The 23,382-nt window shown below is 42.8% G+C and overlaps 1 protein-coding gene across 2 annotated transcripts; it reads right to left on the bottom strand.

The window, feature by feature from the left end:
* Positions 1-115: 115 nt before the first annotated feature.
* IRF6 (interferon regulatory factor 6) lies at positions 116-21,586 on the bottom strand. Of its 2 annotated transcripts, none has more exons than XM_072647940.1 (8): positions 21,329-21,586; positions 15,552-15,728; positions 10,150-10,354; positions 7,780-7,905; positions 5,383-5,544; positions 3,178-3,567; positions 2,113-2,231; positions 116-1,079 (listed from the first exon to the last, which is right to left on the bottom strand). In XM_072647940.1, exons 2-8 carry the CDS (start codon positions 15,723-15,725, stop codon positions 855-857), a joined length of 1,401 nt encoding a protein of 466 aa, XP_072504041.1. In that variant the 5' UTR covers positions 15,726-15,728; positions 21,329-21,586; the 3' UTR covers positions 116-854. The 2 variants fall into 2 exon arrangements, with proteins under 2 accessions (XP_072504041.1, XP_072504042.1); XM_072647941.1 differs by lacking the exon at positions 116-1,079 and adding an exon at positions 1,337-1,561 and having other exon boundaries at positions 21,329-21,571.
* Between the last annotated feature and the right edge of the window lie 1,796 nt (positions 21,587-23,382).

Raw genomic sequence — 23,382 nt, 5'->3', positions numbered from 1 at the left:
TAAATATTGAGCCAAGTTTCTGAGCAACCACAGCTAGCGCCTCCCTGTTGCTCCCCCCCAACCTGGCAATTTGCTTTCTAGATGAGCAGGTCAAACAGAGCTCCATCCTGAACAATTAGCACTTACGGGAAATTTAATGAAAGACAGACAATTTTGGTGGTCCAAGGACAAAGCAACGTGGGGAAACAGGTTTAGAGTTGGAGGATCTTAGAGAGCACGTAGTTCAAATCCTTCTTTTTTTAGATGAGGAAACTGAGACCAGAGAGGTCAAGTAATTTTCCCTGGACGCCACACACAAACAATTAAGGGACAGAGCAAGGTTTTTAAACACTGGTTCAATGACTTCCAATCCAAGACTCTTTGTTCTAAACCACTAGTATGGGATAAGAGAGAGCATTCTGTTCTGGGATATTTTTACAAGGGGGATTTCAGCCACTGAGTCATGGAATGTTTGAGTTGGAGGGACCACAGAGATGACTGACATCCATCTCCTTGTTTTTCAGAGTGGCCCAGAGGCATGGTCAAAGTCACAGAAAAAGTCAATAGCTTAAGCTTACTCTAGAAGCCAGGTTTCCTGACTCCCATTCTAGGTTCTTTCCTTCTATTATGCCACTATGCTTAATTCCAGTGGGTCTTTCAATAATGAAAAATAGAAAATTTATACAATCTAATCTTTGATATAAATTAAAAATGAGTTTTTAAAAAAGCTAGACAGAGTAGGAAACGTACAGAAACTATTAACATTGTTATGGAGAGGAGGGTAGCGGGTAAAAGCCAGTTAACAAATCTGAGTAATAAAAAATATCCATATGTACAATATTTAGAAAAAGGGAAGAGGGCTGCAGCAACCAAGATCACTGGGCTGGTAGGGCAGGGGTCATATGCATGTTGGGGGGTGGGTTCATGGGAGGCCAGCTTTCCTGGGTCTGGAGGAGGCGGTACAGCTGCTTCAAGTGGGCAACGATATTATCTTTGATGTCCGGAGTTGAGATCTGCAGGCGAACACTGCCACTATCAAAGGACCGGGTGAAATCACCAGAAAACATCTCATAGATCATCCTTGCAACCACTGGAATAACCTGCTCAGGAAATAGAAAAACATGTCTTTTTGAGGAAATGGGCCTTTTGAATGCAAAAAGGGGAGGAAAAGGGAGAATTAGTGACAGTAATGCAAGAAAGGAAAGAGCTTTAATGGAACAAATATACAGAGAAGACTGCATATAGAAATTTGGAAGGGTATTGTGGCAAGCAGAACAGTTTTGTTATTACCATGTTTAATTTGCCATATACTTTTTAAAAACTGTGCAAGAGAAGTTCACTATTTCATATACAATCGTTCTAGCCTTTTTTATTGACATGTCTATTGTTTATTAATATTTAAGTTCATAGCAAAATACAAAATTTTTATTAAAAATATTTTTTAATTCCAGTAGGGGGGAATTAAGGAAAGAACTTTTTTCCAATAATAAGGACTAGCTAAGGCTGGCCTCGCTTACGCAGGTCATCTTCAGGGTGGAGGAGATGCTGTCACCAGTCTGAGCTTAATTCAGGGCCATCCTGCCTGGAAGCAAATGACCTTAAAGAAACAGTCCACTCCATTCCATTCTAGAAGCCTATCTAAAAGGCCAGAATTAGGCAAGCACCTAATTAATAAAATCAATTTTTAAACAGATTCATATCATGGTCTGTAAACTCCTGGGGGATAATCCCGCCACTTAACCTCTGGGATCACCCTCAATATTCCCTGCCCCTTAAAACAATTCAGAAACCTTTGTTTTAAGGTCTCTTATAATGCCAGGGGCAAGCTCAGAAATCATTAGAAATCAGAAATCATTAGGTCTTAATAAGTTTTTAGTGCTGATGACTATAAAACCAGTTCTGATCAGACTTACTTTTAGATTCTGATGGTCCAAAAATTTGACCCTCTGACTGCAGAGTTGGGTGGGTTACTCCCAAATCTGCTACTATATAATGGCACTAAACTAGTTGGCATGGCTAGGCCTTTTGGGGCCCTAGTAGGTCCAATGCAGAAGATTTACTGGAATACCCAAATTGTCTTCCCAGGCTCAGAGTTTAGAGAGTGAACCAAATCAACCACTCATATTTCCTTACCTGGACCACAATGAGCTTCCTCTCTCGGGGTTTCCCATCAGGCCATTCTTCCCCAAAGCACAAATAAATCTCAAAAGGCGGTTGTTTCTCTATTTGTCCTTTCTGGCGGGCAATGAGTTCTACAGAAGGTGAAATAAAACAAATTCAGCGTCTCAGGGCAAAGAAGAAGGGAACTTTGGATCCAAACTGATCCTCTCTGCTTCCAGCCTCCCATTCTTCTCTCTAAAATGTCTTCTTCAAACCCCCACTTCCCTATTTGTATTGAGAGAGAACAGATTTTCTTAGCTGAATCAAAAACCAGCCCATTCAAATGATTTTTACCACCTAGATCAAATTTCTAAGAATGGAATAAATCATACTTTTGGATAGCTTGTTGGCGAAGAGGTCAGTCTAGCCTCCCACCCTCTCTAGTACTCTCAGGGATGTCAGAGGAAGCCTAGACACAAGTCAGATCCCAATCACAATTTGGAAGCTGAGTTATCTGAGTGGCTGTCACTTTTATTCGTTATAGAGGATTTCCCTCCCCCTTTTAGAATGTAGGGGTACAAAACACCAATATTTTTTTTAGACCTGGACAGAATTAAGGAAGGAGAATTCAGCATCTTTTTCTCCTATGGGAGAGGTAGGTTTAGAGGAAGAGGGGAGGACTGATCATAATGAAATCACATGGGGTGCTCAGCATTCTCTCAGGCATCCATTTATTCATTCTCTATACTCTAGGGGTCACAAACCTCCCCTCGCTCAACCCATTTGCTCCCATCATTCTATGGAAGCATAAACATTTGACTTAGTGATTTGGGCTGAGACTTAGGAGTTATCAATCAGCCTGTGCCTCTCTCTGGCATTAAAGACAAATCTATCATCTTTACATTTCTCTCTTTTTATTTTTGCCTTTTATCCTTCCATTCTTTTCCATTCTCTACCTCTGACACAAGCTTCCTTGCTAAAGTTTCATGTCCCCTCCTGCCCCTACCCCCAACCCCAACACTCTGAAATTACTGAGCAGAGAAGTAGCTTCAGGAGCAGAAATACCTGGTGCCTCTTTGGCTGCTCAGAGAGACTCACCACTCAGGAAGGTTTCCAGGCAGAATAGCTTGACCTTCTTTTGCCGCTCAATCAAGTTGGGGGCTACAAGTGAAGGGGCACATGGCCCAGACCAGTATACCTTGCACTGGCATAATCTGATGGCATAAATGGCATGGCCACTGACTTCCAAGATCAGTCCCCTGTCCATGACATCCAGCAACCTGCTGGTGAACAACTTCTGCTTTTCATTAGTGATCTGGTCTGGTCCAGGGAACTTCACCTGCTCCAGGCTAACAGGACCAAAGAGCTCCTCCTGGTCTGGCATGGGCCCCAGATCACCAAAATAGAGTCGGCAGCCCTGAGGGTTGCTCACCGTTGTCTGCCCCAGCTCCTTCCCACGGTATTGAAATTTAATGTCCAAATCAGTCACTGGAAGATAGAGAAGGCATGGTTAGGGAAATGCTACCAGCTGCTCTGCCCCACTGCCAGAGAAACTATGCAAATTCAGCAGAGTCAGGGATTCTATCCCAGGCAGGCTTCATCAATAGCTTCCCCTTCCCATTCCTCTGAACCATAAACAAAGAAAGGAAATTGAAACTATCCTTGGAAATTCACTCCAAAAAGGCTATCTTGCCTGAGAAATCTGATCAATGAATGATTCCAGAGGACCATAGATGAAGCCTGCCACCTTCATACTGTTCCCAATGAAGAATGAGACACTATTTTTGGACTATTTTTGGAAGAACTTGTTTCACTTTATTAGGTATCCTTGTTACAAGGGTTTTCTTTTTCTTTTTTTGTTATTGTTCAATTAGAGGAAAGGGCAGTGGGAAAGCAAGGGGAAAAATGCATGTTTCTTAATTGAAAAATAATATTCAAAATAATTTTTAAAGGCTATCCTGAAGAAATGAATCATGTTAACCCATACCATCTCTATACAGGGCTCAGATCCTAAAAGCTTGGACCTTGTCCTGCAGGAGCTCTGTCCTGATAGCTCTGCCTCATACAGATTGGGTTTTATAATCAACAGACTTTGACTAGGAAATTAGTTTATATAAACTTGCAACCATATCTCATTTTAAGCACATTTAGAGACTACAGAGAGCAAATTAACAAGGAACACCAAACTGCAACATTTGCCCAGGCATGCATGTGTTCACATATACACAGGAGCATCTAACTGCTATATTTTTTTTTATTACACCTATGATGTCATTGTTGTAGGGAACTCCCAGTAAATAAACTTCTACCAATATAGGTAGGCACCAGTTCATCAGTCTTAAAGAGTTGCCTCAGGGCACTGAGAGGCTAAGTAATTTTCCCAAGGACACACAGACAGTTTGTGGAAAGAGGCAGGACTTTGACCCAGTTATTCCTAACAGAGACAGAGACACTGGTTTTTTATTCACTATAGCATTTAAGGCATTTTAGGGCAAACCAAAGCCCAGTGAAATTCAGCTTGCCTGAGATCACACATATAGAAAACCAGACTCAAACCTATGTTTTCAGACTCCAAGAGTAACAAGCTTTCTGCTCTGCCACACATCAGCTATCTAAGGTCAGGATATAGCTTATACAGTTATACTAGAATCAGATTCCCATCCCACTCCAAAGTCTAAGTTTATTAGAAGCATCAATTAAATTCCCTCTGAACTCAACTGAATTCCCTTCATAGTTAGAATATAAGTTGTCCCTCCCCATACATGACCCCAAAACAAAGACAAAGGTGCAGGAAGAAGGGAGGAAGCAGAGGGAGTGATAGAATTTATTATTTGGCAAATTGAACTTGACCCAATTCAAAATAAGATTTTTCTTGTAGATCATAGACCTTCCCAAATCCACGAACATAACCTCTCTAGGTGGATCCAGTACCTGGCCATTAATAGCCCTGTCTCTGAATGGGCCCTGCCCTCCTATCCTTTAGCTAGCACAGACATGCCCAGGCCTCCTGAGCTACCAGGCAGGTAAGTTACCTGGGGCTCTGACCAATGAGAGCACCCACATTAGCAGGTAAGAACGGCCTGACATTTCTTCAGTATTCTCTGTTCCTGGTAAACAGAGCCTTGGTGACTCACCAATCCAAGCTCCAGCCAGCCAGGAGGACCAGAATTCAAGTACAAATGTGCCTACAAAGAAGGCCACTCATAGGCACTTGACAAAGGCAGGAAACCTAAGGAGCACAGGTAGGGTGGGGAGGTAGACTAAATTATGGCCACCCAATGAGAAGCAGAAGAGATCACTTACTTGGGAGAGAGCTGATCCATAGTTCTGGGGAACTAAAGAAGTCATGTTGCATGGGAGCTGGGGGCACTTCCATTTCCAGAGGTTCTGTTTTGGGCCACACTGCTTCAGGGCTGCAATTGCCCACGCTGCAGTTGCCCACACTGGCTGGCGCCATAGGAGAACCTGGAACACAGGCAGATGGATGAACACGCAGGGAGAACACACACACATATACACACACACAATGACCCAAGTCTCTAAGAACTGTAAAACAAGCTCATCACTAGACCCATTTATGAGCCTCAATCAACCATGAAAACAAGTGCTGAACCAGCTCATGTCCCAATAGTAACAAGGCAGGCCGACCAGGAATGGAATTCCTCTGTGCCTCCTTTCTCTCCTATCTGAGTCTTGGGTTTGCATGGAACTCTGAGGGAGACATTAAACATGCTTGCTGAAGGAAAACAAAGAGAGTCTGCTAAGCGATGGAGAACAGGAGATTTGGGGACAGGAAGGGAACAGCAAATTCAGATTTTACAGCCAAATAGAATTTTTGCACAGTTGAACTGGTCTGCTCCCATAAAAGGAACTCAAATGAATTAATTAGTAGAATCTAATCAACATCAGTACAACAAATTGCATTTTCTCCTATTTGTCATGGCAAAATATTTGCTCTTCAAGAGAAGGGATTTCTTTTCTTTCCTCACTCTATCTAGTCCTCTGGCGATTCCCTAGAGCTCTGAAATCCCAGAAGTCAGTGTTTACCCTGATAACTGTGTGTGCACATATGGTGACATCAATGTATCCAATTTATAGATAAGAAGCTAATTCCCAAAGAGGCTCCTTGGTGAGTCAGTCTATGTCCTGGGAAGGGAATCCAGACTTCCTGAGGCCTAGGTTTCACAACCTAGATAGGAACGTAGGATGTGATAAATGTTGACCTGGTACACCCTCGATATAAGACCACCCCAATGTCTATCCTACTTATTGCCTAGGTTGCAAAGGTAGCAGGAGTGGTAATGTAGACTATAAACTCCTTGAGGCAGCAACTTTTTTGTGGTTATAGCCCCATTATCTAGAACAGTGACTGACACATAACAGGTATTTAATCATTCTTGTTGTTTGATTGAAAAGTATAAAAAAATGGACAGGAGGAAAAAGAAGAGGGAGAATCAGGCATGCAGAGAGAGGGAGAAAGGAAAAGAGAAAAAGGAAGGGAAGTTTGACTCTATTCTTTCCTAAATATGGGGAACTTCCACTGTGGCAGATTAACATCTTGTCTTCAATTTATAATCCCAGAAGCAGGGGTTTTTAACCTTTTTTGTGACATGGATTCTTTTAAAAGTCTGGTGAGATCTGTGGACCTCTTCTCAGAATAACATTTTAAAATATATATCATAAACTCCATAGGATCACAGCAGAAAACAATTATATTGGAATACAGTTTTTGGAAATTTTTTTAAAGTTCAAAAACTCCACATTATAAAAAAAACCCTAATCTATAGGGCCACTGGCCTTTCTCAGAGCAGCCTCTTCAGGCTCCTCTGCTAATCCAGGTTTTCCAGGTGGTTTCAAGTATCTCATCTGACCAAGGGGGACACAAGATACCCACAAGAAAAATAATGGTTAAAACTCACTTAACCGGAACCTATTTTAAAAAAACAAAAACAGTTCTATTTGGCCAGGAGCATTTCAGTGCAGAGTAAAGCCTCAGTCCAGCAAGGACTGTTTTTGCTAAGGCAAAGGAATGTACAACAGGAGATTCAGCGGCCTCTCTAGCATCGCGCGATTGCATCTGGTTTCCACCAGTCTCTGAACTTACAATGTCTAGAAGGCTGGATCTAAAAAGGGATAGTAAGAGAAGAGAAAAGTCTATCGCATTCAAACATCTGAAGTCATATTGATATCAGCTGTGGCAGTTTCTTACTATTTCTAAGGCACAGAAATAGAGCATATGACCTTATCTTCAAGGGAAGAAAATGGGGGAGTCAAGAATGAAGCAAAAGAAAGTTCTAATTGGACTTGTCCAAGTCTCTGAAAAAGGCATTTGGAAACAAGCACCCAACTTCCTCAACGGGGTGCAAGATAATCCCTTGGTGCTACTTTAGGTATGTTTCATACTCAAGTAGTAATATTAAAAATAGTTCTTACTAACAGAAATATCTGTTACATATGGTATCAATAATACCATAACAATAATAACAATATGGTATTAATAATATTTTTTAAACCTCACAATAAATGTGAGCATTTTAAGGTTTACAAAGTAGTTTCCTGATAAGAACCCTTCGAGGTAGGGGCCAGGTAGGGGGCATCAAGAGTCCAGAAGACAGTAATGCTCCTTGTATAAATGGTTGTGGCTTCAATGGCAAAGGGGCATGACCTCTTTGATACTCTCTGACTGCTATCATCACTCACCATTGATGTTCAGGAAAGGGAAGGCGTCCTGGATAGGGATATGGGGTTGTGATTGATCGAGCTCATCTTCCTCTTCCTCATCTAGTTCATTATCCTTCTCATCCCATGGAGCAGACCCTGTGGACCCTATCCAAGAGATAGACACACAAATCTCAAGGGTCAGCAGCTCAGATTACGTTTTTGTCCCTATATTTAATTCAGTTCTCTTTATAACCTGCTCCACCTTAGAGGAAGACAGCATAGACTTTGGTCTTTGGGGTAAAACTTCAAGTCAAGTTAAGTCTGCCAATGCTCTTCTCTTAGTTCCCCCTTTTTTCTGACTAAAGAGATATCTGAGAGTCATCCTGGCATAATGATTAGAGTGCTGAACTTATAGTCAAGAAGACCTAAGTTAAAATCCCATCTCTGTCATTGCTTGTGCAAAGTTTAGCGATCATTTAGCCTCTCTGTGCCTCAGTTTACTCATTTTTATAATGACTGAGTTGTATTAGATGACTTGGAAGCCCTTGCCAGCTCTAAAATCTCCTTGAGTCTCCCCCCTAATAGGGTGTGCAATTATATTCCATATGAGAAAGTCCATAATTCCCACTTTAGCCCTCCTCCCACAGTTCAATAGTTGCGTCTTTCTCACTTACAGGGCAACAAACGTTTATTGAACATCTACTATATGCCAAGCACTGTGCTAAGTGCTTGACAAATATTATGTCATTTGATCCTCACAACAACCCTGCAAGGTAGGTGCTGTCATTATCCCCATGTTACATTTGAGGAAACTGAGACACAGAAAGAGGTCGCCCTGGGTCACACAGGAAGTAAGTGGCTGAGGTCAGATCAGAATTCAGGTGTTACTCCAAATCCACCAAACTACCTAGCTTGCATGTTAGTTTAAGGGCCTCCCTCTCCTTTACCCCATGCCCTCAAAAATAAGCTTTGGAGACAGTGCATTTCTATATGCTTAGTACTGTTTCTGTTCCTAGGAGGACTTTCTAAGTATTAGATGATGAAGACAACATGGGGTATTTAGTAGGAATACCATGGAAATTAAATTTGGCTCAGAGACTTTGGTCCTTACTTGAGTATTTACATAGAAGAATGTTACACTTTCCATTATATGAAGGATTAAAGGTAGCCTGAACAATAACCTAACATTCTGGTTTGAATGTTACTGTGGAAGGTGCCACCATTCTCTTGGTTACTCAAGTTCAAAACCTAGATGTCATCCCTCCTCAATCTCTCATTCCCCCATGTCCAATCTGTTGCCAAGGCCTGTCATTTTTACCTTCCTACCACCTCTCACAAACATCCCCATTCTCTCCTCAGACCTTCACCTCACACCTGGAGCCATCCAGGGTCTGCCTGCTACAGGCCTCTCCCCATTCCAGTCCATCCTCCCACCAATATGATCTTCCTTAAGCATGGTCCTGACTATGTCACTCCCCTAATCAATAAACTCCAGTGGCTTCCTATCATCTCCAGGATCAAATACAAAATCTTCTGTTTGGTATTCAAAGCCTTTAATAACCTCCCCTCAACGCCCTCCCTTTCTAGTCTTCTTTATACCTTTCTCTCTCTCTCTCTCATCCACTTACACTAGCCTCACTGCTGGAAGACACCTTGTCTCCCAACTCTGGGCATTTTCTCTGACTATCCCTCACGCCTGGAAAGCTTTTCCTTCTCATCTTTATCTCCTGGCTTCCCTGACTTCCTTCATATTCCAGTTAAAATCTGTTAAAGGGTCCCCGAACTTATCCTTTTGAGTTACCACATTTATTCTGCCTCCTACAGAAGCCCTTTCCTGAGCCCCTTTTTTCCTAGTGTCTTTCCTCTGTTGATTACTTCCAATTTGTTGTGAATGTAGTTTGTTTGTACACAATTGTTGGCATGTTGTCTCCCCCATTAAACTGTGAACTTCTTGACAGCAAGGACTGTCTTTTTCTATCCCCTGCACTTAGCACACATAGTACCTGGCACACAGTAGGTACCTAACAATGTTTCCCGACTGACTGAATAGAAGTCACATATTTCCCCACCCCATCTTCAATTTAGCTTTAGGCATCTACAGGCAGCTATAATCTGTGTAATTTTTCATATCTAGATTTTGTTCTTTAAAAGATCTCATTTTTTAGAGCAATGCCCTCTATTTATACCAATACAATATCTTCCTACCCCACCCCTTCCACTTTGATCACCTAGAGTCATGGCCATTTGTTTCTTTTTTTCCTGAGTCCCTCTGAGGAAAAAAATGATATTATACTTGAACACTCTTTAGACATTATAAATGAGACTGTTTTAAAAGCTACTATCCCTTTAACAGTCCCTCCCAGTCTTTGGCATGCTGCCCACCCTCTCTCAAGGCAACTAGAACCTTACCTGGGTTAATAATTGAACCCTGGGGCTGGGGGATATCACAGACTTCATATATTTTCACTGGGTTCATGGGCACCTCCTTAGTGCCATCATACATCAGGTTGAACTCCCGGCTCTTGTTTAGCGCACATCGGAGTTGGGCCTTCCACTTGGCAGGGTCGGGGTCATCAACCCCTTCCTGGTATTTCCCAGTTTCCACAGCCCAGGCCTGGTGGAGGCAGAACAGATAACAGCAGTGAGATCATACTGCTGTCCAAAACCATATGAAAGACCATATCTCTCATTAGCACACTCACCCAAACTGCCTTCCCACTTCCCCACCATTGTAGTCATAGAAGCCAAAGCTTCAGTAGGAAACCTCACAGTTTGTCCCATCCTGGGGCCTATGAGAACAGAGGGCATGGGCAAACACAATCACATTAAAAGTAAAAAATACATCCCAGAGCTCTGATGCTGCCCTCTTTTAACCTTTGGTTTGGCAGATGAACTAGTAGTACGTTTTTATTGCTCCACTCTCTTTGCTTTTCAGTCCCACAATGTAAATAAAGGGCTGTCATGACCAAGCAGCCAAAGACTAAAAACCTTCAGGAACTGAGGAAGCAAACGTATTCCCTGTGATTCTAGTGCCTAGCCAACCACTCCTGGCCCCTACTGCTGAGGGTCATAAATCTTAAAGATCTATCTTGCTCTGGCTTCCAATTTCCCATCCTTTCACCCATACGGTGAAGGGGTTCTAGACCTATGAGCCAATGATCTTGTTCAAGTTTTTGGCAGATAAGCTCCTTGAGGTCATGTGACCTTTTATCACCAGTATCAACACAATGCCTGGCACATAGCAAGAGCTGAATAAATACTGGTTGAGTTTTTAGACATGACCAAGGTGGGTATTTTACAAGGCTTCTTTTTTTTTTTCCATTCTTTTCTATGGGCATAGGGATAAGAAGAACAAAAAACAAATCCTTGTTAATTTTTTTAAAAATTAAAGTCATAGCAAAGAAGATTTTATGTATGCATATAGGTATACATATATACATACACAGACATATGTATGTGTATATGATATATATATGTATACACACACACACACACACACACACAACCCTACCCACAAATACAAGTTTGTTGCCTGATTATCATCTTATAGCAATCCTATCTGCTCCAAAGTCTATAGCTAGCTTCCCTTAAGAAAATTCAGTGAGCCCTTAACAATATGTATTTGATTATGAACATTCCAAGCACATTTCCCCAGCAAACCAGGAAATGGAAAGACAGAGAAAACCCCAGAACAGAATTCTATCATCCCCAGTCATAAACCAAGCCTATGCAAGAAGAAAGAGAGATGGGAACCAAGATTCCTTCTGGTATACTAGCTACTATATTTACTTTTTCCTTAACATGTCCCTTCTCTTCCCATTACAAAACCTCAAGTTTTCTCCAGGGATATTCCATTTTTGGTCAAATTCTAAAGAACTAATCATTTGACAAAACATTGTACTATGGAAAAGACAATCAAAATATGACTTTCATGCTAGCAGGATGGTACTGCTTCTGCTAGATTAATATTTACTTCTGTGTGCCTGCTGACTTGGATCCATGGAGGCTCTGGAGTGATGGGCAGAGGATCGCAAATGTAGCTGCAGATAAGAATATGGGAAGAGAAGAGTGAGAAGACTGGATATGAACAGGAAGAGATCTCCAGGGATCATCTTGTCCTACCGGCTTCTTTTCTGGCCCAGAATAATGGTTCTCTGTCATATTCTTAAAGAGGGGGAGAGCAGAGGGAAGGAGATACTCAATCACCCTAATCCAGATGTCTAACACCCAGGAAGTTCTTAAATAATCTAAGCATCTTCTTCATCAATGAGGGATAACTGAACAAATTCTGATATATGAATGCAATAGAATATTATTGCGCTGTAAGAAATGATGAAGGGAGAAATCTAGGATGAGTTGTATGAACAGATGCCAAGCGAAGGGAGCAACACCAAGAAAATGATTTATATAATAACCACAATATTTTAAAAAAAAATTACACTGAATGAATTAAGAACTCTCATTGACAAGATGATTAAGTGCAATTCCAGGCAGGGTGCTGAGCTCTCAATAAGACCTGAGTTCAAATTTGCCTTCAGATATATCTTAGCTGTGTGATCCTGGGCAAATCACCTGATTTGTTCGCCTCAGTTTCCTCATCTGTAAAATAGGGACAATTATAACACCTATCTCCCAATGTGGGACTGAGGAATAAGTAAGATAATGTACGTAAAACATTTAGCACAGTACCTGGCACATAGCAGGCACTATATAAATGTTAGCTACTATTATTAATTTTAGAGTATGCATGATGAATCATGCTACCCAGCTCCTGCCAGATAGATAGTGAGATAGCCACACACACATATATCTGTATATGTAAATATATATGTATGTATATATAGATATATTCATATATAACATATATTTAGAACATCAAATGTTTATATGTCAGGGTATTCTGGAATTAATCATATAATATTATAGATTATATACACACAGACATAAAAGCATGTATGTCTGTATTTGGACATGAGCAATGAAGGAATTATATTTTTTTGCTTTACTGCATTTTTTTAAAGACTTTGTTTGAAGGGGAAAGAGGTGGGAGGGAAAGAAAACAGATCCTAAAAAGTCATCTAACACTTTCTGCTGCTGAGGTTTGGGACTATCTCCTCATTCTACATTTAGGTACCACTCAGAATTATTATAAGCCATACCAGGTTGTCCAACTGCTCCATTTTCTGCCACGCAAGAAAGATGGAGGAGTCCACTTCCTGTTCTCTGTTTCCCCATTTTCCTAAACCTCTGTAGATGCCTGACTCCTATGACTCAATGAGAACTGTGGAATAGGCAAGTTGGTCAGAGAAGGTACCACTTTTCCCAGGCTCCCCCCATAGCTACCTGTTTTATCTCTGACCCCAGCTCCTACCCTGGTCACTGAAATCTACTGTCCAAAGCTAGGCAGATTTTGGCACAGGTTGTGGGAATTTCAGTGGATGACTTGTATCCTTTACAGGGAGCTGACAGACACTAACCCCAGAAACTCAGCACCAGCCTTCTTGTTCATATCCAGTGCCCTGATCCTTTTCTTCTCATATGCATGCCCGCAGCTGCTAATGCTATAATGCTCCAGAGCCTCCAAGGATCCAAGTCAGTAGGCACATAGAAGTATATATAATCTAGTAGAACCAGTACCATCCAACTCACTCCACCTCTTGGACTCTCAATCTCCCCATCTATAAATGAAGAGATTGGACAAGACGACCTCAAAAGTTTCTTCCAGCTGCAAGGCTATGATCCCAAAACAGAGTACTTGCCTTTGGTATGGCCTCAATTTCTTTGTACAAAATGAAGAAGTATCTTTACCCCTCTAAAACTCGCAGGGATGTGAGAAACAGGAGATAATAGAGGTGAGCTTTCATTCATTTCCTACTCCAATGCCTTTTGATGACTCTAAGTTCTCAAAGACTGTGGCAACAGAGTATAGGGCAAGCTCTGGCAGGTCCTAACCAAGCTAGAAAGACTATGAATATGTTCCTAGTATCAGACTGTGAACTTATCATCAGCCTAGCTAAGTCAAAAAGAGTTGACCACCAGCAGATGATATGGAGGAACCACAGGAATGCCCTAAGACAGTCCACTAAAAGTATTAAGACATGAAGACTAAAGCATGGAGGAATGGTAATCTTGATTAGTAGAAAGAACATCCACACCAGCAAATCATGGAACTTTTAATGCAGTAATGGAGATAAAAGCACTTGGGTCAACTTGGACAGAGGATGCCAAGGACATCTCCCATAAATAAATCCAAATCACTTCTCCTGGACTCAATGGTATCACGTAACTTAATCTACTCCCAAGAGCTGAAACCAGAGACACAATTTCAGCTTCCAAATGCTCAGGGCACCTGGTACCCTGAAGAAAGAATCCATTCCAAGAGACAAGAATCATCCTGCTTCTCCCCAAGTTTCCCCCCATAGTGTGCACAAAGGTACATGAAGACAAACCTGGTAGAAAGGACCTCCCTTCTACCACCCAGCATACCACAAAGTCTAAGTTCTGACAAAGATGGACCATTCACTGTGGGGGCCTCCTCAAAATCAGTCCCTTCCTCCCCAGTGCCTACCCATGGACTGATATTCAGAAAACAACCCAGGTATGGAACAAATCTACAGAGAGAAAAAATGTAGCTGGAATGAAGTCAGTAGTACGAGAAGGAGAAGACATTATAAAAAAGTCACACTTCCTCTTGAGAATCAACTCAAATAAGGTGTTGTGTGTAAAGCTATGCATTATCATTCGCACATCACTATTTAACAGATGAATTAACAAAGATATTCCCCACTGTGTCAACACCGTTCTCTTCAATAATCTACAGCCTCATTTTTATTTCCTTTCCTCATTTTCATTCTGACCTAGCTAGGCTGGGCCAGGTTGACTCAGTTTATTTTGTTAAAAAATCAGTTTGGTCTTCCTTAGTATATATATTCTTAGACCTTATTGGGGGGGAGGGGGAGAAATGGGCAGAGAAAAGATTCAACAGTCCTCTAATTACATCTACATAGGGAACTTCATAAATGGGACACAGAGGTTAAATGACTTCCACAATCACACAAATCCAGATCTTTCTGGCAAGCCCTCTACCCACCACACTGCCTTTTACCCTCAGCTTATTCTTTCCTATGCCAGGAATACCTTTCTCCTAACACAACTTTCACAGAAACCTAAGGAACCCATTGTAGGAGAACCAGTGTAGCTTTGACTTTAAATAGGTTGATTTTAAGTGGACGGTAGCACCATCCATTTCTGCTAACCTATGTCCCTACTCCACCTCAGGATACAGTGAATAGAAAAGCCAAGGTGTATTCCCACCTTTGCAGTATTTCTTTAGAAGCTTAAAAAGCCTAATCATAAGCAAACTCAATGGAGGACAAACCAAAGGTGGGTTTGTTTAGTAATTGATCTGGAAAGAATCATCACCAATGTTCTAAAAAAAACTATCCTAATTTCAAAGGTTTAGGGTCAGGGGAAAAGTAGTTAAAAAAGAAAACTTGAGTTCCTTACACATAGGAATGTTTCCTGTGGGTCCATGTTATTCTAAGTCATTCGGAAACAAGTCAAGCCTGAACCATTAGTCTAGATAGATCTTGGCCACCTTTCTTTGGTGATGAAATCTGGATATTTCTGATGACTGAGAATTAATAACCAACTTTGGCTCCATAGACACATATCTTGTGCCTGTTAATGTTGGGCATAATACATACACCCAGAAATATTTTCATAAACCCAAAAGAAGTTTTTATTTTAAGGCAGACTTGATGGCAAAATGAAAGACACGGAAAAGTCCAAAGGGGTTTAAATGTTTTTACCTTGAAGATAGTATTCTCCTCCTCATGTTGAGGGCTATGGCGAGTTGCATGTTTCCAGGGAATCTGGAAGCGCTTAGATTCCCTGTGTAGCCAGACAAGCCCAGGGTACATGCCACTGTCTACCTGGGCCACCAGCCAGGGCTTTAGCCGGACTCTTCGGGGTTGGAGAGCCATGATCTGGATTGAAGTAGAGGGGAAAAAAACAAACCATGAGAATTAGGCCAGTCACTGGGAGCCAGTCCCAGCTACTATTCACTCATGATAGATAGAGCTGCAGTTTCATCAGATTAAGGTAGAGAAACCAAATATGGGAATAAACCATGCCAGGTGGGAAAGAAAAGAAAAGAGGTGAAAAGGTTCTTTTGATTCTTATTCCAAAGCCATTTATACTTCATGTGCTAGCCAAATCAGACTTATCATGCAAGCATATCACATTTCTGCTTCTATTTAAATCCTGCCACAGAAAAATAAAAGGTGATGTCATCCCTGTTGGAACACAGAAGGCCTTCCTGAAGCACCTACAAGTGGAAGGGAGACTGCTGCTTGACAATCTCACCTCAGAACAGAGGAAAGAAAGGTTTTAGAAACAAGGGGTGGGGGAGAAAAAAGGTAGAGAGGGCAACAAACTGCATTTTAGCAAGAGAACTAGGAGAAAAAGAAACATTTAAGAAAATAGGTGGGCCAAAGCAGGTGAGGATGGGAAGAGGAAAAGAGAGTACGGGTTTCCAAAGTCCTCATGTTAAATTTAGCATTCAATGTGCCCATTGGAATTCAGCAGTCCCAGACCTACAGTCTGGCTCCCTTCATCTTAGCTGCTCATGGATATCATGCCAGGAATAATAATAGCTAACATTTACATAGCGTTTTAAAGTTTACAAAGCACTTTTCATACATTATCTCATTTGAGCCTTACAATAATCCCCAAAAATAAGGAGTACAAGTGTCATTATCTTCATTTTACAGATGAAAGAAACTAAGGTTAAATGATTTTGCAGGAGGTCCACTAACTAATGCCAGTTCAATTCAATTCAACAAGCATTTTTAAGGGCCTGCTACCTGTCAAGCACAATTAGGCTCTGAAGATGCAAAAACAAAAAATAAATCAACCATATGCAACTGAGCCTCCAAATCCAAGTCTTCCCAACTGTATGTCTGGTGCTTATCTCTCCCAAGACCCTATCTGTCCTGAGAAAAAAATCAGAGCTACAGGACCGTTAAGATGCATGCAGAACCACTGTGGAGGATCCATTCCCCCAACAGAGGAAAAATGCTGGAAAATTGGAGAGCAAATAAAAAACCTAGTTCTTTTGCCTACCAGTTGAGAGAAAGGCAAAGAACAGCAACCATTAAACACCACATTTGCCGTCCCCGGGCAACTAGCAAAAGTCACTCACGCTGAGTCATCCCACACCTTCTTAACCTAGGAGGCCTATGTAAGTAGAGCCACAGCATCTGAGAGAACTGAAACCAGCTGGGCTGCAGTAGCTAGCCAGGGTAAAGTCTACAATCGATTCTCAGAAAAATTTATTGGCACAATATATAACAACAGGACAACCAGAGTCAACAACAGAAAACAGACAAGTCTGAGTCAGATGGCCATGCAGTTAGAATAATTTTTGATGGACTGTTGTTGTTTTTGTATTATTGAGGGATGGGGGTGTATGTGCGTGTGCGTGTGCAAGATAATTTTAACCTAAGTATAAAACCATAGATTTTAACCTCATTTTACAGATGAGGAAGAGTCACAGAAGTTAAAGGATTTTCCTAATGTGTAATATTGTACATATTGTCAGAAATATTATACATGCTGGCTGGTTTTGCTACACTGGTTCTCTCTCTCTTCTCCTTTCCTTCTTTCCCTTCCTTCCTTTCTTTCTTTCTTTCTTCCTTTCCTTCTTTCTTCCTCTCTTTCTTTTGAGGCAATTAGGTCCCTTTCTCTTTAAATTTTTGTTATAATAAACAACTCAATGGGAAAAGGAGATAAGGAAGAATATAGTCAGAAACAAAAACGCTGTAAAAACAAAAGGCATTAAAAATATTTTGGCTAAACCATTTTCTGACTCCAGGCTCAGCAGAGTCTCCACCGTTCCTCCTGGCATCTCCTCTAGTGGTTCCATTTCAGGTTCGCAACCTCTGGTGGAAGCTGCTTTGCACACAACAGGCCCAGGAAGAAGAAGAGGAGATGGGGGAGGAAAAGGAGAAGTCATCCCCACACCCAGAAAGGTTCCCTGAATCAGTCAGAAACCAATTGGCTGACTCAGCACAAGTCACCCACTCCAGAAAAAGCTCAGCATAGAACAAGACCAATAGGGTCCCAGACCCTACTACCAACTCCTTAATACTCAGAGGAAACTAGTCCAATTCAGCCATTATGGTCACTTTAAAAAACAGGTGCCAGGCAGAACAGAGCCAGTACTCATCATGAACCTTCTGACCCAGTTACCGAGGTCTTTGTAACTGGAACCTTTTGAATGAGTGATAGGATAACTCAAAGCCTTAATTTAAGGGAGTGGGGAGAACATTTAACTCCAAAGTGTCCCTTTCCCCATGAATTCTGGTTTAGGGGTTTGGGATTATGGGCAGGAAGGTAAGGAAGGAGAAATTGTCAGACTAGGAGATTCACAAGTTTTAGAAGGAGAAGGGACCAACGATCTAGCCCAACCTACTCAGTTTACAGATGAGAAAATTAAGGGGAAAACCAGAGAGGTTAAGGTCACCCAAGGAGTAAGTAGCCGAGCCAATTCAAACCCGAGCCTTCAGACCTCGAACCCACTGCTTTTAAGCACTCCACAAATGTAAATTTCCACAAAGTGTGGAAAGTTTTGTTTCATAATCAGCTGTGTTATCCGTCCAGAGATGCAGATAGGGAAAACGGCCAGGCTGGGTAAGACAGAGAAAGTTTTTCAACAATTGTTTTTCTAATACTAGCAGATCTTGTTTCTGAGGCTGAAATATACATGGCTTCTATCTCCTGACCATCAACTTTCAAGAACAGGGAGTAATCTACAATCCATTAAGTAAAGACCATGGGGCCCAGAGAACAAGCTTCAATGTGTTGTTGGTGGGAGGGAATGGTAGGAGGGGGTAGAAGGGAGAAAGGGAGATGGAACCAACTGCGCATGAAGATCAGTGCTCCTGATCAGGAGCCCCATGTTCCTGCATTCAACCAACATACAATCTCCTTTCCAGGAGTCATGGCAAAGATTCCTCTTGGGATAACAGCCTGTACCAATACCTCCCTACCTTGAAGATCAAAGCTTCTATGTGTAGACTCACAACTCCCCTCAAAGTACACCCACCCCACACATCCTACCTCTTCCTGGAAGCTGCATAAATTTTCTGCATCAGCCAAACACAGGTCACTTCAAATAAGAACTACAGCTACTACAAGAGGAAATGGACATGGGAGAAATTCAGGGGTGAACAAGCTAAAACAAACCCCTCTCTTCCTGAATCATTTTCCTCCTCAACCTTCATATCCATGTCATTTAATAAATAAGACCTAGTCAGCAGAGAACAAGGATCCCAGTACTGGGAAAGCAAAGGAAAGGGAAGGAAAAGTTAAGGGAGGAGATGATCATATCTCATCCAGAGACAGCCCTCACAGAGGGTTATAGCCTAAGAATTCAGTTCCAAAGTATCTCAGCCCCCCAGTTCTATATCCTGGGTAGAGTCACCTATCCCAGATCAGATAAGCCTGGACCTTAGTGTCTCCTGCTGTTGAAATGTAGGTCTTACTCCTCCAACATCAAGCACTTAAAATCAACTTAAGAAACTATAGTAGATTCTGAGTTTAGAGATTACCTAGTCTAATCCCCTTTTTTTACAGAGAAGGAAACTGAGGCCCAAAGGGAGTCAAATGTCTTAACCAAGATCAAGGTCACTCAGGTAGTAGATGACAAAGCTGGAATCTGAACCCAGGTCCTTAACATTCTGGCATTTTCTGCACTGTCCCAAGATGCAAAGAGATGCCCCCAATGTGGGTACCCAAAGACATCCATTTTACTACTCCAGTCAGGTTTCTCTTCTACACTGCCTATACAACTATCAGGATTTCTACACACCCATTTCACAAAACCTCCTCCACCTCCATCAAAACTAGTTCTTAGAGAAGCTGCTCCTAAGGCCAAGTCTCCACAGAGAATTGAAAGAAATTGCCTGGATGAAGACAGATTTTTCTCTGTATAAAATGTATTTATCTGTGCTGTTTATCTGGGGTCCTTCAGCAGTGAGACCTCCTATTCCTGTATGGATTCACAAGGTCATTGCTTCACTATGTTTAATTCTTCCCTCCAACTCTTTCTTCCTCAAAATAAGTCTTGGACTCCAAAACCACACAGCTCTGGCTGAATTTACCCTTTGCAGGGGTGAGGGTGGAAGATGTTCAGGGGATGGGGTGGGTCCTCCAGCATGTACCACATATGCCTCTTCTTTACAACAAAGGCACAGGACAGAATGGGTGCAGAGAATTCACTCCCTTCTTCACCAGAGGCACATAACATTAAGTACACCCCCTTTCCGTCCTCTGACATTGCCACCCCCTAGGGTAGGCCCTCTATCACCTCCTACCCTGATTATTCCAACAGCCTGTAGGTGGATCTGACTGCCTCAAGTCTCTCTCGACTCCAATTCATTTTCCATTCTGCCATTAAAAGTGATTTTCCTACAACAAAGCTCCAATCATATCACATACACATACTCCCAATTTAATAAACTCCAATGGCTTCCTATTGCCTCCAAGAGCAAATACAAAATGTTCTGTTCGGTATTCAAAGCCCTTTATAACCTACCCCTCATATCTTTCCATTCTTTTTACATCTTACTCTAAAGCACAATACTCTTTGATCCAGTGACGCTGGCCTCCTGCTTGTCCCACAAAATATCCATCTCTCAGCTCCGTGCATTTTTCTCTTCCTCATACTTGGAACACTCTCCTCAATTCTGACTACTGACCTTCCTTTAAGCTCCAACCTTCTACAGGAAGCCTTCTCCCTCTTCACTACAGTGTCTTCCCTCTATTTTGCTTGTAGAGAGGAATATGTGTGTGCACCTATGTGTGTATATATGTACATACACATATAGGTTTGCATGTTGTCTGCCCCATTAGATTGTAAGTTCCTTGAGAGCAGGGATTGTCTTCTGCCTCTCACAGTATACTGTCTGGCACATAGCAGGTGCTTAATAAGTGTTTATTGATTGACTGAGTCTTCATGAATCCAGATGTCCCCTCTCCACTTCTCAACTCCTTCCCGGTATACGTAAAGAAGAGTGCCACACCTCCCCCTCCCAATGCCCCACTCCCCTCAAAAAAAAAAAAAAGCACCACACCCGGCCAACTCAGCCTCTCCCACTGTGGCACCTGGTTTGGCCACTGGAGCCTGTCTGTGGGTGTTTCCCAGGCCCAAGGCAAGGGACCAGGGAATGTCAAAACAACAGAAAGGGAAATAACCTGTCAGTGGACCTCTTTCCCCCATATCCTCCATATCCCCAGCATACCAAGACCTTGGAGGGGCAGCTTGGGAAACCCCCTCCCCAGAACACGGAGCCGAGCGTCACAGTGAGTGCCAGAGAAAGCCCCTAGTCTGTACCGGGTGAGGGGCCCGAGAGTGCATACCCCATTTCAGCGACGGGAGGGATGGCTCCCTTTCTGGCTCTGGACCAGCCCACTTCTACCTGGACTACAAGAGTGAGCACTTGACGCTAGAAGGGAACACCTACTTCCAAACTAGTCCCCCGCCGCGAGTTGGGGCACCCCACCCCCACCACACAGCACTCACCGGCTCTTGGGGGGACGGTGTTTCCTTCTTTCCTCAACCCAGTGCCCCCGAAGCTGACGTCCCCGTTCCTCCTGTGACCAGCCTCCCAAACAGAATTCGGCTATGCTCACCCGCCACCACGGCGCTCAGGGCCGACCAAGGAGACTGGTGGCTGGCTCTGTCCGGGCGGGGACTCCGGGTTCCGCTCCCAGCCCCACACCAGCCCTTACCTGCCCAGCCCAGGTGCGCTGAGCTCACGTCACCGCAGCTGTCCCTCCCCGCCCCCTCCCCGCAGCCCAGGCCCCGCCCCCGACCACTGGGATTGGCTACGCCGCCAGGAATGTGATACTTCGCGTTCCACCGCGGTCCTTTCCCCTCCCTCTCGCTCCGATCAGCCTGGGGCGGAGGAAAGTCCCAGACGCGGGCTCCGTTCGTTGGAACATTGGGCTGGGGGGCTTGGAACGTGGAAAGGTCCGCGAAGTCTCAGCGAGGCTCGTCTGCAGCTTATCTATTCTCTAAAGTTCAACGGTTACCCGTAGGTGTTTAAGACAGGCTCAATGAGCAAGTGCTTTAAATCTTTGTAAGGGGCAGGGCCCCAGGGTCCAACCCCTTTGGGCCACCTCAAATCAGACTCTGCAACTTAAAACTTCCCGGCTCGCCCTAGCAACACGCGAGGTCCTTTTCGGGTCGGGGTCTTCTTCGTTTCAAACTCAGTCTGTGGGGAAGAACCCACGGGGTGAGGACACCGGAAGAAATGACCATTAGCTTTAGGACAGAAGGTGTGGCTAGTAACGCTGGCCCTGGGGACACTGTTTAAAGTGAAGACTGTTAAAAGACAGAGGCTTAATTCTTCCTTCTGGACCCTGCTTTAGACCACTGCCTGGTCAAGCCAGGGAAACGTCCCAAGGCGTCAGTTCAATTCATCAAGCATTTATTGACCACCGACTACTTATGCACAAGGCATGTGCTAGGCACTGGAGATAATAAGGGGTGGTCAAGGCCAGACCTCGAAAAGGTCTTTCTCCAATGTCCCCCCTTATCATTTCTCTTCCTGACAGGAGTTAGTTGATATGATAGATGGATAGCTAGATAAACAGACAGACAGACAGATAGATAGATGGACGGATGGAGAGACAGATAAAATCTAGATAGAAAAATCATTTAAGCACTTTCTCTATGCCAAGCAGTGTGCTAAATGAAGGGGATACAAACACAAGCAAGCAAGAGAGCTCCTGCCCTGAAAAAGCTTGTATTCTAATGTAAGAAGACATCACATAAAGACTGGGAGAGGAGGGATTGGGGTAGAGGATCTGGGTGGGCAGAACACCTGATGTGGAAGTGGTGTGGAGGCCTGAAGCACTGCAAGGTGAGACAGAAACTAACCTGTCATAAGGAGCAGATGTAGTATTTGAACCCAGATTCTGTGGTCTTTCAAATGCAGCCTCCTGCCTTAGCCCAATACTGGGATCTCAGAACCAATGAAAACGCACACCTATGTAATCTCATTCTAGAAAGTCAGGTGATCCTTCACTTTACTCACACACTGAAATCGCTATAAATCACAACTGTAAAGATCTGTGATGTCATTGAAATTGGTGCTCCTCCCACCCATGCAAATGGAAATCCCCTCCCCAGCTTATAGACCAGCCTGTCTTCCTAAGTTGTCATGACTAAAAAAACAGTCATCTCCTGGTATCATCATCACCCCAAGAGAAGAGCTTCTCTAGACTTGAAGGTGACAGGTATACAACCAAACAGCTCTTGCTCAGAGATTTCCAGTCTCTTTGGATCTGCTAAGAGCTTAGCTTTGTTGGCATAACCTTTGGGAACTAAGTATTAGAGGATCGTTCTGGACAAGGAATCAAGGGAGACCTGGGTTCAAATGTTACCTCTGTCACATTAGCACTGTGATCATGTCTTTCTGAGTCTTAGTTTCTAACCTGTGAAATAGGGATGATAAGAACTCTGATCTCATAAGGTTATCCTGAGGGTCAGATGAGATGATATGCACAAAGCACTTTGCAAATTTCATAAAAGTCAACTAGAAATGTGTGTGTGTGTATATATATATATAT

Source organism: Notamacropus eugenii, chromosome 2 (genome assembly GCF_028372415.1).
Source record: "Notamacropus eugenii isolate mMacEug1 chromosome 2, mMacEug1.pri_v2, whole genome shotgun sequence".
In the NCBI taxonomy this organism is placed as follows: domain Eukaryota; kingdom Metazoa; phylum Chordata; class Mammalia; order Diprotodontia; family Macropodidae; genus Notamacropus; species Notamacropus eugenii.
This window is presented reverse-complemented; position numbering and strand designations above follow the sequence as displayed.